General features: G+C 34.6%; 1 protein-coding gene across 5 annotated transcripts in view; it reads right to left on the reverse strand.

Annotated features, from left to right (window-relative positions):
• The window catches only part of LOC113228357 (fasciclin-3), a 300,102-nt gene that overhangs the window by 3,344 nt on the left and 277,759 nt on the right, over positions 1-18,999 (reverse strand). Inside the window, exons 7-13 of one of the 5 annotated variants that reach the window (XM_026461626.1) lie at positions 17,358-17,552; positions 16,402-16,598; positions 14,739-14,880; positions 11,108-11,125; positions 10,024-10,137; positions 2,669-2,708; positions 477-521 (exon numbers count right to left, since the gene is read on the reverse strand). In XM_026461626.1, the coding sequence (XP_026317411.1) occupies positions 477-521; positions 2,669-2,708; positions 10,024-10,137; positions 11,108-11,125; positions 14,739-14,880; positions 16,402-16,598; positions 17,358-17,552 (751 nt within the window). Of the gene's footprint in view, positions 1-476; positions 522-2,668; positions 2,709-6,718; positions 7,894-10,023; positions 10,138-11,107; positions 11,126-14,738; positions 14,881-16,401; positions 16,599-17,357; positions 17,553-18,999 lie in introns of those variants that run through there. The other 4 variants (XM_026461627.1, XM_026461628.1, XM_026461629.1 and 1 more) reach the window with 4 other exon arrangements.

Here is an 18,999-nt window from a genome sequence, read left to right on the forward strand (position 1 = left end):
CATGCTCCTTGGTCACAGGCAATATTGGGAAAATACAAAGAACTCTTACCGTGGTAAGATACCTGTAATTAGTAATAACCATTCAGTGAATAACCACGAAGCCTTAAAATCAGTTAACGTTATTTATAGAAACCATATCCACCACCATGCAGCAAACACAATTGAAACAAGATTAACTTTATTTTGGTCATACATGCGACATCTCTACAAACACTTACACAAACGGTTGTTCGGTACCTATTTCGGTAACGTAATTGCTTAAAAAATAAAACGTGCATTTTTCTGTTACTGAACAACCACACCAATGAAAATATGTCATTAATATTTTTTTGCAATAAATCCGCCAAGTTGTTCTATAATACGCACATGCGAATTAAAACAAATGTTAAAAATGTATATGTAGGTGATTTCTTTGCGCAATGTGATTATTGTTGTGTTGGCGTGCCGAGCATGCAGTGATAGTATTAGAGACATACGGTCTAGCGGCGAGGCTGGTCAAAAGCACATCCCCCGCGGGCGTCCTTGACAAAACACGCTTTATTCACAAGGCGGCAAAGTCCATTATCGTTTGTTAACACTACTGCTTATTTCACACACGTAAGTCTAATTATAACTCCAATTTTTAATTATAATAACAAGGATTTTACAGCTAATATGACGCTACTATTATTTTGACAATCAAATTGGTAATAAGTAGAATCACAGTTAACTTCCATTGAGACGTCAATTCAAGAAAGAGAATAAAATATGACGTCTAAACATTAATTATAATCCGCTTAATTTTATTGTTATTCATTTACATAAATTATGTAATTAGACTTATGTGCCTTTATTACACAACTTTGATGCTTTTTTCATATTAAAATATTGCTTGAATATGAACAGCTACGCAAACAGACTACCGTTCAGACAAAAATTGTCTGTTCTATATTGTATTGCATCAAGTTGTGCACGTAGGGAAGAAAAAAGTAAAATTATTATTTACAACACGTGGTAAACATTCTGTTTTTTATTAAAAGTTATGTAAACACATGAGAAAGTAGCAAAAAAAATTTGAAAATTTAGTACTAAAGTAAAATTAGTAGGGGAAATACGTACAAAATGACATATATGGACAAAATGCATAGTTGGCATAATTTGAAATTGGTGGACTCTAGCACGCAACTGACAACTGCATCATTATGACCCAAGTGACTTTTACAAATCTGCCAAAACGCGAACTCACCCTCTCGTCCGTCCCAGCGTCGTCGCTGATGACAGGGGTTTTGTTCGTTACGAGTTTTTTCTTTACGACAAGTGTTTCTATATAAATGTTAAGTTTTTCGCTAATGCGCCTATTGTTGTTGCATTTATTTTATCCCACAATAGCTTGTTGTTTCCCTCAAATAAGTTTTTCAACAAAAAAAAAGTTGTGTGTTAGTTTTTAAATTTCCTTTTTTAAAACCGTTATATGGACAAAACGACATATATTTACACAACGGACACAACGACATAGGTATGCCTTATGCCTTAATTTAACCATTATAGTTTTCATTATAATAAAATTTATTATAACTTTCTTCAGCGCCAAAAGGACATTTCATTAGTGGACAAGGGAAACGTAAACCAAAGACTCGACAGATCCTTTTTGTTTTAACTGCTACTCGTAATATAGGGGAAATTCATGAGAAATTAAATCGAAAAATGAGCCCAAAGCTCCCCCAGCAAAGAATAGACTAAACGTCATTACAAGGTTGTTTGAAGATGACTGCGAAGAAGAAAATTTTCCTTGCAACTCTCGAGTTAACGAAGAAGACTGTCTTTGCATACATTGCAACGATCTGTTTTCTCGATCTAAGTCCGGAAAAGATTAGTTACGATGATGCTTAAATTGTTCGCGTTCGGCTCACGCTTCTTGCCCTGACGTTCCTAGACGGACAAAGCGTTTTATTTGTAACCTTTGTCAATAATTGTATAGTTTTCACGTGTTTGTCATTTTGTCCATTGTATATGGACAAAATGGTCTTTGATTTATCTCAGTTAAACTACGAATTATTTTTTTTCTGTTGTTTTTATTCTATAAATGTTTCTTACTTTCAGTAAATAATAAACCAAAGACTATTGGTGTAAAATATGACTGTGCTGTGTATTACCACTACAGAATTATGAATTATGACACTATAGAAAAAATAAAATCCTATGTCATTTTGTACGTATTTCCCCTACTTTTTGTAGACTTTTTCATTTGAAAGGGATTCATACTTCCCATGTGAAACTAAGTACTATCATAACTCAAAGTTGATGGAATTGAGAAAACACAATTTGAAACGATTTGATTGATTTGAAACGTAGAAACGATATTGAATGAATCTTATTGCGAACAATGGGATTATTTTTATTTATACATAATGATTATTTATCTACTTACAAACGCGAAAATATATTTATTTTGATATCTCAATTCCATAATTTTTTTATTACGACAGTATTTGATTTCATATGCGACTTATTGTCTTTGAAGTGATCAAAGGAATACTAAATTAAAAAATAAAGAGTTTCAGTGGTTTTCAGCAATCAGCAAAGAACTGTTAACGGTTTATTAAAACCAAATCGTAATAACTGAAAACATCTAAAACCGGTTAATTATTAATTACTTGATTAAAAGATAAAAAAAATATTAGAAACTTACGATTCTCCGGAAGCCTTGGCGTGATCTCGACCGCGCCCAGCTGGAAACATGTTTCACTCATTTAAAATTTAGCACGTGTACACACATAAATCCTGCATAATTGAAATATACTGGCTATTATGTGGCTACATTTCAGCTTGTAAAATGATAAATTTAGTTCTATATTTGTATTGGTATTTTCCATGAATTGCTTACCTTTTCAAGTACTCTACATAATAACAAAGACAAAAACAACTGATTTTAAAGCAGGCGACGTGACTTTAGGTCCATAGCTTTGATTTTTCACGTTAATGATCATTGTCGTTTATATGTATAAGAAATGCAGTTCTTTGACGAACTTGTCTATGGCTTAAATTTATCTTCCTAACCTTAAAATTGAGGTTAAAATCAACGCCGTCATATTAAGGCAAAATTTACATTGCCGCGGACCGGAGTAAAAGCGATTTTTTCTAACACAATAGCGTAATAAACTTTATGTCAATTGTGTAACGAACAAACTATAATTGTATGTCTTTTTTGAAGATCCAGTGCGAGTAAAATGATCCTCAATTGCGCAAAAGTGTTGCCCGCCGGCGAGCAGCTAGAGATTTCAGTCGTCAAATATTGTATCGCCTATCAACCGAATGTTGGTTCCGCTTTTGCAATAAATAGATTTTTTTAATTTGAATCATCATCGGCCCATTATTCGTCCAACTGTTGGGCACAGCTTTACTTGGATTGTCAGTTTTTGTAAGTTCATACATACAACCACTGCGTTTGGGACTATGTCTTTTAAAAATACAAAGAAGATACATATTTTAAAGGTATTCATTTTAATACAATATAGATAATCAAATTCGTGTTCATTAAAATGTGTATGAATAAAAATTTATTTCGATACTAGTAGGGCAACTGTCAAAATGAGAATAAAGAAGGCAATAACGCAGTTTTTGGCAAAATTTTAAATTCTTTCACAATCTATCGATAAAACTGTCGACAACAACTAAATGACTATTTAAAATTTTATGAAAACTGGTATCCCTACAAATATCATCTTCAAAAAAGACAGACTATAGATACGAGGTAAAAAATCTCGCGCAGTGTCAGGAATTCTCGAAGCTACTGTATCGTTATCTAATTTGTACGTTACACAATTGACATTACGGCTATGTACGAGAACAATTTGCAAAAATTAGAATATCGAAATTTTCGTCTACAATTTATTACCTAGTGGGACATTCTAAATAAAACCAATTATTTATCTTATTGTAATAAATACCTTTATATTGGTGTAACGTTAAACATCAGTAAGTATAATATCCATATAGCCATATCATGACAGCGACTTTTCCTTCCTGCACTTTTAGCAAATATATTAATTTAGATAAAACGACTCCCTCTATTATGTTTTTTACGATTACTCCTATACAATTTTTTTTAAAGAAACCTTACCTAGATCTCTTATTTCAGTTCTATAGGTACTGTAAGAAAACAATCCAATTTCTAATTTATTTATCGAGAATGTTAAATAATATTGAGCCCGTGATATAAAAAAGGAAGAAAGTGGAAGTGCATAATCGGCAGTGTTGTACAATAATTGACGTTAATCTATGTTAAGTTAACCACAGTTCCATCATTCCACGCGGCACTCACAAATGACTAAACCATATTTTGCAAATTCGAATTTGACATACAAACGGTTGTTGTAAGAAAAAATATTTAAAATAATCTTGTAACTTTACTGATTATTGTAGCAATTGTTGTTAATAGTGCCCAACTTGGCATGTGCACTGTTGTGTGATAATTTCTGTTCAGTAATTCGCTACGCCGCGTGGTTGAGTAATGTAAACAGATGTCTAAAGAGCTAAACTAAATTGGTACAAAAATAAATCTTAGCTTTCGAAATATAAAATACTAAAAAATCACATTGTCGGTGACTTACCGTTAAACTTAAATGACAAATATGTCCTTTTAATAGTAAAATAAAAACTATGTTTTATACAAAAAATGTCACAAACTCACGATTTTTTCACTGTCTTCTTTTTAAAAGTACAAAGTACATAATGTTTTGCAAAAATTCAAAATAATGAAAGTACCTAGCAATCTTCTATCCACATACTATGAAAGAAATCTAAAAATAACTGTTATTTATTAACTATAACACGAAAAAATCGTGGAATATATCTTTTTCTCTTAAAACAAAAAGTTGTCAATGTACCGGAAATAATAAACCTACTTAATTAACTAAAAAATACATAAGAAACTAAGATTTTTAAGTTTTAAATACATTACATAGGCAATACTTAATACGTTGTATATACAAAATAATATTAATATGGTGGTCTGAACACATTATGAACTAACACATAATGTAGCTAAGTTATGTACTTATGATATACTTAAAAGTAGACGAAGAGCGAATTCATAAAAACGTATGGGGTAGTTGAGAAAGAGGTTGACGCTCATTCAGAGATGAGAATGGGCCTCGGGCGCGCGACCACAAATGCGACCACATCGAATCAGTTTTAAAATCGCTTTGTCTTTTACACGTGGAAAACTGCCTTTGCGTTTTTTAAACCGACTTCAATAAAACGAGGTTCTCAATTCGACTGTTTGTTTTGTGTGTATGTTACGCAATTTTTCCAATATTTGTGAACTCAACTGCCTCCGTGGCCGAACGGTTACCATGTCGGACTGCCACGCAGAGGTCCCAGGTTCGATTCCCGGGCCGGGAGAAATATTTGTATGGCCTACAATTATTTCTCTCGTGAGTTTGGGTGTAATTTGTGGTTGTCTATATGTGTGTCCATGGCACCCGCGACACAGGGTTTCCCTAGTGCGGGGCTATGTTGAGTGTGTGCGTTATTATTATTATTATTATTAATATTTGTGAACCGATTTCGATGATTACTTTATCGTTACAAAGAGGGTACCTCAGTAGTGGTCACATTCAAATTTGAAAATAATATTGCCACCAGGGATGAATCCTTTATTGGATTTCACCCACTTTCCGTTATCGATTTCAATAAAACTTGGCAAATAAATGTAATTCCACAAACATTTGAGGTCGGTTTTTTTTTTTATAAAAATGTATTAATTATTATGTAGAATGGACGAACTGATATCAAGCGACACAATGTGGCCGACGATGTTATGCGGTTGTCTAGTAAATTACTCAATTTACAACCATAGCATAACGAGCTTATGCAAAATGTGTAGCATTCAATCTTCTTCTTTCAGAGATTCCGGAGATTTCTCGCTGAATCTTGGGAATTCCCGAAACTACCGGATCGTGTACGCTACACAATTGACATAAAGTCATTAAGCTACGATTACAAAAATCCGTTTCCGATCCACAGTAGAATTAATAAGTAAATTGAGGCTATAATTAGCTGTCAGAAAACAGTGAGTTGTTTCACCGGTTTATTTGATTTTGTGTTGAGATCCAGTAAAGACGTAAATCGGGAATCGATTAAAGTAGAAAAGGTTCGCACAAACATTTTTTAAAAACTAACTAAAAGTCACTTACTTAAGGAATAGCCGCAAATCGCGCATTCCAATTTATTTTTATTCACTCATAGGCGCAATTTATTCAGACGAGAAACTTGAGGCGTCGGCGAGACACGGCCGCTGTCGACGTCATAACTTTTCAAATGCCACGCGCGATGTCAATGACGAAGTGTTTGCACACTTTTTAACTTCCCAGTTTCTACAGAGAAGAAATGGTGTGCGAGAAGCAACGGAACAACCTCGTTCGGCCTATCCGGCCATTCATCAAGACGTAATTAACGCTTCGCCAATATCAGTCTTATTTTCTGTACAAAATGCGCACAAGAGCCGTGTGTAAAAAAAGCTAAAAAGTTGTAAAAAGTGATATTTACAAAATTCATAAAAAGTATTGGTAAAGTAATATGTTGCTGGCACTTATACAAATCGATTTAAACATTGTGATTTATTCAATATTACAATATTTTTTTCAATAATATCTTAAAAATGGACAACGATTATTAAATTATGTAGTTTAACTATTAATTATTTTTTTATTTATAAATGCCTGTGATTAAATTCTCTTATTCGTTGTGACTATCGAAGACAAAACGCGGATATTCTGCCTACCCATAAAGTGAAGTCGTATTACATGTTACTTGTGTATACAACAAGATTCTTAATTCAATTTAACCCTAAGTATACTTACTAAGAGTCGATTTCGTAAAAAATTCGAGCAATTTGTAAATGCTTTAATAAGTGCGTTTATTTTCATTTGAATACGAGACAAAAATGTTTGAATTTTCCGACGACTTCGACTTCACACGTTACAAAATGGTGGACAACAAGAGAATGACTTACCTAAAAGAAATGACAGGTGATTCTAACATTTAAATTCTTATACATCTTTACCTATTTAAAAGCATTTCGATTTATGTTAACATCGTTTAAGTAAAAATCTTTAATTTTTAATTATTTATGTCGCTTTTCCGTTGCGTTATTACATTATGTGCTAAGTAGGAATAGAAACACGTTAATAAGTAACAATTATTTCACGATAAACAGATCTGGCACAAAACAAAAATAAACAAAACTTATAAAGTTCAAAGCGTCTTCTACCTAATATTAAAACTGTCACTCCGAGAGTATTCCGAGATCATTTTATTAATGTTCCGAGATTCGTTTGTTCTCCAACTTTTGCATAACCTAACCAAAGCGTAGGTTTTTAGGCGAGTCCTCGCATTTCATTCTTTCAGAAAAAACTTACAAAAGTAAAAGGTTCGTAGACCATAGGTTCGAACATAGAAATTTGGTTAATTCTATTTCGGTGCAAGGTAGTGCACCGCCAAGTTTTAATAAACCCTCTTAGACTTCCAGAACTCTCTTCATAAAGGCGCAACAGCCAAAAGGATCTGATCATTCGCGCTGCATCCGATTTAATTTACGATGATTCCTTCAGGTTGCCGGATAGTCAAGCGGACTTGGAATATGCATGCGTATATCCGCCGGTAAGCTCTAACGGACGATGAGGATCAGTTTCTTTCGTCTGTTTACGCCAAGATTATTACTTTTCCTAGATCTCGGGGTGACAGTACGACGTGGGACTTAGACGGCAGTGTCTGGTTTTTTCTCCGGATGCTTCCCGTTGCTGATGTATTCGTGGTCGTGGGAAGGGTTCTCGGCGCCCTTGATGTCGTCGTGCGGGGGCAGCGGCGCCTCAGAGTCCGCGCCGTCCGGAATGTCCGTGTGATGCGACCGCCCTGCCACATACCAACACGTTAAGCGACCAAGAACTTTTACACTTTACTTTTTTGTATTCCATCAAAACTAAAAATGAGAACTCCTTTTTTCTGTGCATCCTATTTAGTTAGAAGCGTGTATTTGTTGTTTTAGTGCCTAAATACATTTTCATGTGCTCGAGTTTTTTTTTAATAAAGCGTTTTCGTGAGTTTCCTAAGATACTGCGTTTGGTGTTATTTCGGCTTATGTTCACTACAACCATACATCAAGATATTTTTTATTGTGTTATATTTTAGCTGGAGCGTGACAGCACACGTGCCAAACGAAATTATTGGTAATTTTTTTGCTTTCATTAAAATATTAATGTTTTGGTACCAAAATATTTTAAGCTTCGTTGCAAACTTAGTGTCAACTACAAGCTTTTTTCATTTTCATCTCGAGCTGGTTGAATCAAACTTGTTTTTCTCAAGTAACTATTTCTAATAACCTGTTTTATCCCCGACTTCCGTAAAGTTGTTTACTACTTTCACTATAAAGTAAGATTTAGTTGAACTGTACTCCGCTGGCGTTCGGCCAACATGGATAGTTCCCCGATCTCTGCTTTGCATAACACCAAGTCTTGGTTCACTTCCAACACTGGCGTCAAAAACTTTAACGATATACAAGATATATAGGTGTTGAATTTTACTTAAAAGCACGGCAGTGACCGCAGCCAAGTTCTTTATAATTTATATTGAGTCTATTATGATAATTTGGAGTTTAAAATGGCAAACATACCTTTTTTATATATTTGATATTTTGGCACAGATGAACAAATTTGGTTATTGATTAGTACACAATTGGATTCTATTTAATGTTTTAGTACCATCCACCAGAGAATATTTAAGATTGAAACTGGATGAACTTGGGTAGACTACAGAGAATAAATTCTACTTTAAAGGCAATAAGATTACAGAGTCCATATGAAGTTACACCATCACCAAGTTAAAATTATACAATGACGTATATTTGAAATGGGAATGGTAATTCCAACTATTACCCATACAGTTTTAACAGTTTTAATTGTCATTAACATTAATCGTAGAAACCAATGAAAGAGTATAAAATTGTAATAGCAATAAATTCATGCAAGACATTGAAGTAAAAGATCGAAAAATTCATGCGAAGATTAATATTTTAATCTTTCATAAAGAAAAAGAGTAGAAAAGACACAGACAGATAGATAACATCACAACGAAACATGCGCCAAAAAACGGCCAAGTTTAGTAAAACAGGTCATGCATTTTTTTGTTAAGAAACATTTTTTTCTGTTCTTGATCGCTCAAAATATTGTTACGTAGCACAGCCACATATTTATTACTTAAATTATATAATTCAATTTTTCAAACAATTATTTATAATAATAAAACTAAACTAAACACTGTAATTTATAAGCGACGTCAAAAAACACTGCCAAGTAGCACAATTTATTAAACTACTGAAATAAAAAGTCACTACTTTAATAAAATGATTTTTTAATAAAAAAAAGGCATTTCTTTTGTTAAAAGGTGCGAGCCTCAAAGGTGTGAATGTAGTGTGTTTTTTTACTACCTATTATTTGAACTTTACCTATCGACCGACAGCTCGCGAGCCTGTTCCAGATAATTCCATTAATACTTCTTTCATACTTAACAGAAAATTTATAAAACATCTTCAAATGGCAGGATCATTATTGGCATGCCTAAGTACTCAAAAAGGTAAAGCGTAAACTGAAGCTGGTAAATGCATATTAAGGATAATTTAGCAAAATTATCGACACAACTTTTCTTTCAACCATTGTGAACATTTGTATAAATGCATTGATTTTTGGAATGTGTCGTGTCGATATTTTACTTTTTTTTAAATAAATGAATCTTGTTTGATGCAACAGTTTTACAGGCGAGGAGCCGAATTCGATAAATATATTTTTTTAAATATTAGATACACAAATAGATACACAAAAATTAATATTTCAGCATTCTTAAAATTTTGATGAAACTATAATTTAGTAAGAAACTGCAACAATTGCTGATTTAAAAAGAGTCCCTATTGTCAAACAAGATTCAAAAACATAAAAATCGGGGTCCTTAAGTACCAATCATAATCAATAAGTACGATATCATGGGACTGACCTGCGAAGCACCACCGGTCGGTGGCCTTGGCGAACACGACGAGGAAGACGGCCACCAGCAACGCCAGCACGCCAACCACGATGCCCACGATCGCTCCCGTGTCCAACTCCACGCCTGACACCGTCACAGACATATGTTATCTCACTGTGATCCATTTGTCAATCTTTCTAGGTAGCGTAAAAAGGTGCTAATAGTACTTTGGGATAATAGACGAACGTACGTGAGTTTGAACAATTTAATTCTCCATTCGATTTTTCATACATTTTGTTCTGCTTATAGCTGTGTAACAAAATTCAAAGTGAATGTGGGTAGGACAAAATGGTCAAGTGTGTTGCCTTCATTATTAATTAAAAACTAATATTGGCAGGCATTGAAATAATTCGGTGCTAAATAGAAACCTAATATTTTAAACATAAAGCTTAAAGTTTAAACCTTTAGGTTTCCGGTGCCCGTGTCAACCTTGGCAGTATATTTCAAGTATTTGTGCCAATAGTACCTAGCGCCAAATGAAAACTGTGCTGCATTAATCAGTGAATTGTCACAATCACCGCTAGTGTACAATAAGTGTAAGGATACAAATCTAAGATATTAATGTGGTGTAGTGCGATATGATTTTCAAGTATACTAAAAACATTGTTACCAAATATCACAAAACCTGACAGACGGTCCGCAAAATTAAAACACAAACAAAAACATCATTAAGTCTATTGAACTACACATTCCGATTTCGTGTTAGCCTCAATTCATTTCAACTAACAGCTACTTAAACGGAAGAGACATCAGAGACGGTGACATGGTACGAAATAAATTATTATTTATGCACTTAATAAGGGGTCACAAGCTCTGGTACTACACCACAACAGCTACAATCCTTACTACCTTTGTCATGGTAGTAGAAAAATATAAGAATTATAATTATTTCCCTTAAGAAGAATTTAATAACGTCCGGTCTTCCTCTCACGTCTCTTCAGTGTAAATTTTGCTATAGCACTAACTACCATCCATTATTTTTATTTCTAACTACTTATGTAACTAAATCACAACTCACTAACTACTCATGCGATAACTTTTTCAACAATCCTACCAGATCGCTGAGGCCCGGCTGTACGAAAAAAACATGCCAAATGGAATTGAAACAGATTAATAAAAAACTTTTTTTCTTACACAAAACATTCAAAGAATTATAAAAGAAGTAGGCGAGCTCTTGGGCTATCATTCCACTAAAACTACATTCAAAGTCGCACAATTTTCGAAAAATTATTACTATTCTACAACGACCAATACAGAAGCCAGGTCACATATGAGAAATTGGAGTGTTGAATAATCTAATGTGACATGGCTCTTAAATATAAACATTACAATGAAAATATTTCTAAAAACACTAGACTTCAAACTGGCATGGTTAAATTGAGAGCATAACACGATAATTAGTAAAAACATGTCACGAGCTCTTGGACTACAAATCCCTTACCATAGACATCAATAACCAAGAATGAGGACTTCGCTTTTCGCGCTGTTGGACAATAATTAATTCGGTTAAAAAAAGGTTGTAAGTATGTCACATCTTGTTTGCATACAAAAGTTTTTTGCATGAATGTCTCTAAAGCTTTTTTTTCTACTAACGCACTAATGTAATGTATCCTCATTTGTGTCAATATAAGGTTGTATAATAAACTTTTATATTTTTTAATTTGCGTAAACATAAAATTACCATTACTTGCAAACATTGTACGTATGTCCATACTCAATACTATGATATTATTATAATCATAATACATTTTATATTACGTTTTTATATTTACACATTAGAGAGTAAAAATATTTTTTTAAATATATAAATAACGAGCCCTATACCCACGGGGTCGGGCACGGCCTGTGGCGCGTGTTTAGGTTCAGGTTGCGGGGTGTGCTTATGCTCTTCGGTGGCGTAGCGATTAGTGTTATGGGCGCTTATGAGGAGGTTCCAGATTCGATTTCCGATTTGAGCCAATTTATAATTTATGAAACAAATATTTTTAAGTTGGTTCTGGTCAGGGTATTCTGGGTATTGCCCTCAGAGTTATCGTTACTCTGGTACTCATAGTACAGGAAATTCCTTGGTTTGGGATGTGTTAAACAACCATACCTATCACCTGATCTCATTGTGTGTGGGAAGTTCTAGTTAATTTAATTCTAATCTAAGTTCGAGGCACCCAGCGCAAAACCAATGTCTTTTTAAGCGTAATATCAAATACGCGTATCTTGGTACGTGAGAGATTTCAGCAAGTCATACTTAAAGTGGCACTGTTTAAGTCTACGTGGCTTAAATAAAAAAAATTGCTATCGAAATTAGTTAGAGGGCACTACATTTGAAGATATCCTAAAAACAGATTGGATCCGAGTTTATAATTTAATTAACATAATTTGTACCCATAAATATACGTGCAATGCACTACATGACTAATTAATCCTTATATAAACAATCTATGCATACATAATAAATATATAACAATGTCAGACTAATGGGATGCTCATGGAAACTCCAACATGAAATTGCGACCTTATTGCATGGCCATAAATAATATAAAAAAATACTGACGTGACATACCAACCGACTAACTCAAAAACATTGGATTAGAAAACAATTATTCCACATGTTATTAATTGCGAACTAATTCATATCATATTATAAAGATATCTAATAATATCTACTTGTTAACCAACTTAAAAAAGGAGATTTTCAAATCAACTATTTTTTTTCCGACATTTGTGAACCGATTTCGAGTTCCTTTTTTTTTTGAAAGGGAGTACCTCAGTAGTGGGTCCATTGAAATTTTAAAAGAACATATTTAACCTCCAAGAGTGGCAAATTAGGGGTTCAATCCGGTTTATTGGATTCCACCCACTTTCCGTCAATCAATTTCAATAAAACTTGGCAAAAAGAAGTAATTCCACTAACTTTTGAAGTCGGTTTTTTATTTAATATATTATTATTTTTTTATAATTATTTTCCCATCCCATCTGTTAATACTCAAGCTTATAACTACGTGCTTCCGTTCACCCGTGGTCTACAACCACCAACCCGTGACCACTAGAGATCACTTATGGTGATTACCAAATGATCACCAATAATGACCATTTCATGGTTCCTGTCACACCGTCACGTTACGTTGCATTGAGCTGAATTTATATATTCAACTACACATATTGGTAAATAAATAAGTTAACGGGTGCTAAATTTTGATGTGAAACTTGTTTAAGATTTATTACTTTGTATCCTAAAGAAACAGAGATCATTCTGTAAAGTATAAATAATAAAGCGATCAACGTTTCACCGCAAATTCATGATGTGCAATAATTGTACAACAAGTGCATAAAACGCGTCATTGCACCCGAGACGAGTGGTAAAATTGGTTTTATGAACGAGTTATACACTCTGCTTTTCACTTCGATTGCGAGGAAATTACACAGCAATATTACAAATAAACGATTATTTAATTAAAATTGAATGTAAAATTACAACGATTAGTCATATTTAACGTGATGGTTTTTTATTTTATGCACTAGAGCATAAAATCCTATTTTAAGCAGCCTACATAACAGCATAAATACGAACTTTAAAAGCATGAGAAGTGAAAAGAATATTGCATTCGTTCATTAATTTCATTCATTCATTCATTTCATTAATTGAAATCCAAATAATATATTTATTTCACAGGTAAGCAAATTATATTTGAAATCGTCACAATGATTATTAGATTCGGGCGTTACTTGCGGAAGACCGTGTTATGTTATGTTAATATTAGAAATAAATTGCTTCTTCAAACAATCAATTAAACTTTAATAATAAAAAATAAACTCTAGTCGTAAAAAATATTCTCTTGAGAGAAGAACGAGTAACAAATTGTAGTAGTTGCTGTTTGCAAACAGATGTTATTATCGAGTTCTTAGGTTTTCGCGATTGTTACACATAGGAAATGGAACTATTTTTCCGGGTTTAAATCGCGTATATTTGTTTTTTCAAACAAACCGACGTTTCGGGCCCTTTACAGGTCCCATGGTCACGGTTGACTGAGATGTTATTAGTTCAAATTAATCATTAACAAAATTCGAAGCAACCTCCATGACCTAAACGGGTTACTACCACGGATTTTTATTATCCAAGTACGCAGAAGTTGTATAATATAACCTTTAGTGTAAAGTTTTTGTTTCACTATAGTTTTAAACCTCGTGAATGGCAAATTTTGTATGTCAACCGGAATCTTGTTCTAGAAGCGTATACATTGCCCCTTAAATGATTTGTGACTTTGTGAAGACGACTATAAAGACCAGCTAGTTTATTTTTAATCGACTTTAAGAAAGGAGGAGGTTCTCAGGCCGACTGTATTTCTTTATATGTTTGTTACGCAATAATTTGTGAACCGATTTTGATGATTATTTTGCTGGAAAGAGGTTACCTCAGTATTGTACCATTTCAATTTGAAGAAAATATTCCATCTCTAAGGGGATGAATCCGGTTTCGCGCACTTTCCGGTAACCGATTTCAATAAAACTTGTCAAGTAGATGTAATTCCACGAACTTTTGAGGTCGGTTTTTTTAGTACTCTGTTCGGAGATTATTACAGATTATTACAGTGACGTTAATGTCAGAATGTTAATCGAGATCACGACACACTTTTGTTGGTTAACAGACACCACTTGTCATCGACGGTGGTAGGTGGCGATAAGGTACTCACCCGCAGGCTCATCCATGGTGCTTATACGAACTGCGACCTCCTCTCGTCCCAGATCGTTCACCGCTCGGAGGAAGTACGTCCTCTCGACATCCTCTTTCGCCACTCGAGCTAAGATCAGTGTCAGGTTGTAGAAGCCGTTGCCCTGCGTGATAACACACCATTGTGAATACAAATTCATGGAATGTTTATGTGAAATGGAAATTCCCAGGACCATTGACGTAGCTTTCAACGTCAGCCAAGTCTGTGATCCGCGGCGACACGGCAATCGAAACTAGAAATATATTAAATTAATCAAGTATGATGTCAATTCAATGTCGTAAAATATTGTTGTCACCTTTTAATCTGATAGAGAATTAAATTCAATCTTATTGTAGGAAAAATCGGGAACAATGTGTTGCCAATTATCATTCCAACTGTATTCTATGTCGGTTTCGGCTTGAGAATAGAGTTGTTGCAGTTTGACTTGAGAATAGAGCTGCCTCTGTAGCCGAATTGCCACGCAGAGGTCCCAGGGTCGATTCCCGGGACGAGTGAAATATTCCTATGGCCTACATTTATTTCTCCCGTGAGTTTGGGTGTAATTTGTGATTGTTTATGTGGGTGTCCATGGCACCCGCGACACAGGGTTTCCCTAGTGCGGGGCTATGTTGAGTGTGTGCGCTGTTATTATTATTATAGTTTTAAACGTTTTGCAACAAGCCCGGGCAGTATTTGAATCACTTATAAATGGAATACATATTTTCGTATTCCAATTACTAAACTACAGGCACATGCGACTTGTCAAGTTATGTCTCAGGGCGGTTCGTGCAGTGGCGCAGTGCGCACAAGATCTTTGATCTAAAGGTCTGATTGTAACTGCACAACTGTTATGGAACTGCACAACTTTTGTGGAAGGGCGTGAGTGTTATTTCCTTCACATGGTATTATATAAACAAATCTAAAATATAATTTTAACTCCGATGCAAAAGAGAGGAGCAATAAGTTTGAAGCCTTTGTCGTGACACCGCAGCTCCCAAACGGATATAGTGATCTAAAAGCGGTTTTTTTTATTCGTGGTTAACCATGTTTGATATGTCTCTTTCCTGTTAGTATCTCTATAATCCAGTCATAAATGAAAGTATATATTTGATCCAATTTTGGTATATAATGGCCATTCTCATATTCGGTGTTCTCAGCCTAGTTACCGTAGCCATTGTTTTTTCTCGCTTAATACACCCAATAATATTGAAACATGAACAACTTTAAGATTTTTAAGAGTTTAGCTGAAAGTTGTTCATATTTCAATGTTATTGGGTATATTAAGCGAGAAAAAAAACAATGGTTACGGTAATTAGGCTGAGAACACCGAATGTGAGAATGGCCAATAATGGAGATCCGATAACATTACAGTAATATTTACATAATATACAATAACATCTCGTGTTTGGGCTCATTGAAATGTTTTTGACGAGTTATGTGCTTACCTTGCCTAAGCGGTGCCTTTATTGATTTTTTGAAGTACGCTGTTTTGTATCGGAGTTTTTTCAGTTGGTATTTTGCCCAGCTCTGGTTATCAACACCATAAAGAAAGAACCCAATACATGTAACGGCTCTCCTCGAGAGCCAATAAGTGAAAGAGGTTGGCTAGCCTCTGGGAATCTGATATCGACGCGAGATGTCTTACCAAGGGCACAGGCGGCATGGCGGTGATGGTGCCATCACCGTTCTGATTCGGCGCGACCAGCACCTGGTCCCCCACGGTCCACTCCACGCTCGGCGGTGGGTTGGAGCGCACGGTCACGTTGAGTCGGCCCTGGTCGCCGATCTTCAGGCCGAAGATTGTCAACTGATTGCCGTCAGCGTCCACGCGTTTCGGGGGGTCTGGAAACGAGTGATACAAAAAAATACTAAAATGCGGTTACATGAATGAAAAAACAAAAAACAAAACCAGACCTAATAACGGACCCTGTGGTAACCCACGCTTCACAAGATACTTATACTTGATGATTACACGTGATACTTGTTCGCATTATTTATTATTACATTAATTATTTGCCGATCATTTTGAGTTGGTACAATAAGGAAATTAATACGAATGTGCCAATGATAAATGAATAAACTAATATGATCAACGCAATGAAAAGCTTTCCAAAAATCCCTCAGTTTTAATTTATTACCTTGATATATCCTTGTACCCACTTACTTGAAGATGGTGCAAGATATAAATAACTATACTGAAAGAAAAGCGCAATAGCGAGCGAGTGTAGGAAAACTGACAATACCCACCGTGAAGGCTAACTAAGCCTCGAGTTCGGAAGTGGCAGTGCTTTTCTATGATATCAAGTAACGGCATGAACAAGTCATGCAGTGCGGCACCATTCCGAACTTTCAGTCACAAAGATTTAAGAGCACTGCCACTGCCCCCGTCAGACATAACGTTTACAAGTTGTATTTGACTAGTTTCACCAACACATCTCAAAATATGTATGGAAACATTACTTCTATATACAAACTCATTCACTAGGAGCTCGACTACACTTTTGATATCAATATTATTGTTTTAGAATAAATTAGTTATTAGAAATCCACCCCCTTTTAGGTTCTTAAATCAAAGAGGTCAGGCTTTATCCAGCTACTCACAGTGCACTTGCAGCTGCCTGGAAGCCTCCCTGTACTGCTCCAGCGCTTCATGCTCGCTGCGGCAGGTCAGTCTCCGTCCAGAGTCGTCGGCCCTCAGCACGCGGGTAACGTTTTGCCGCACGGTCACCAGGTCGCTAGTGGACTCGCCTTCCGTGCTTGGCTCGTGGAGTTCAGAGCCGAGGAGAGCTTCGTCGTCTGTCAAAATTGATACATAATAAATATCCGTAATATGGAGACAAAAATCACGGTTAGTGACCCGTTTAGGTCTTGTAGGTTGTCTCGATCGATGATACTTCAAATAAATATTGTAAATGATAAATGCGTACAAATGTTTATTATATATACATAAAGCAAACTCTAGCGCTTCTGTATCGGGCTTCTGTAGAAAAATTAAGGAAATAACATTGATATACTAGACAAACGGCAACGACGTCCATATAATTTAAAATTGTTCTATCATATATATACTCGTAGTTGTTAAAATTATTGATCAGTCATTGTTTCACTCAGTTATTACAATTATTTATCAGACATTATTATTGTGAATATTTTTTAAATTGTAATATATAACTTTATTAAAAGCACAAAGCAAATTTTGTAGAATCATTTTTTATTATAATTATATTCTCGTTTTTAATTAGTTTTATCATGGTGTCCTATAATTTTATTTCATGTTACTCTTGGTTTTAAATACTTAACTCTGTATGTTACCTCCTCTTAGGCTCCAACTGAAAATCAGCGCTGAGGCTCTGCCCAGCTTAAAGCTGCGCTGACTAACCTTTTCGACTATTTTAGTTTTTAATCTATTAATAATCTTCGTTTTTTGTTTTTTAAAAGATCATACGTTAGTTATTATGACCCAATATTATTTGTGAACAGCCGAATAAATGTTTTCTTTCTAGAGTGTTTTACTCATTCTACTCAGGGGAATCTGCCTTACGAATGAATAGTAGAATGTAATCAATGTGCTGATGTCCAGTGTAATTTGTTTACCGATCAAATAAGATATATACATAATTGAACGTGAGTCTGAGTTTGTAGAGATGCTAGTGGACGATTGAAGAAGACGACCCAAGAATTATTTTTGGCCACTCGTTTCGGGTCGTACTCATTATTTATTTATTTATTTGCTTAAAACTTTACACCTCCCATTACAGTCATAGTCAATGCGGCAGTGTTATGCATTCTTATGTAGATACTTATATTATTCATTAAAAATAAAGTAACAGTGTTATATGTAATGCACTCACTATAAATTATCAAACGACTTCAAAAAAAGGAGGATGTTCTCAATTCGACAGTATTTTTTTGTAAGTTTCGCGATAACTGTGAACCGATTTCGATAATTTTTTTTTTTTTGAAAGAGGCTATTTCCTTATTGGTCCCATTTAAATTTGAAGCAAATATTCCACTAGCAAACTAGGGGATGAATTCGGTTTCGCTTATTTTGCGCTAAACGATCTCAATAAAACTCGGCAAACATATGTATTTCCATGATATTTTGAGATCGGCTTTTTTTTATTAAAAAGTTGTAATTATTATAATATGAGTACATAGCAAATAACGTAGAGTGTTATTCTTATTATTGTTTTATTATATATTTGTTGTGTTGTATTATATAAACATTAACCCCACATACATA

Source organism: Hyposmocoma kahamanoa, unplaced genomic scaffold (genome assembly GCF_003589595.1).
Source record: "Hyposmocoma kahamanoa isolate Upper Pololo Valley unplaced genomic scaffold, ASM358959v1 228, whole genome shotgun sequence".
Classification (NCBI taxonomy): Eukaryota; Metazoa; Arthropoda; class Insecta; order Lepidoptera; family Cosmopterigidae; genus Hyposmocoma; species Hyposmocoma kahamanoa.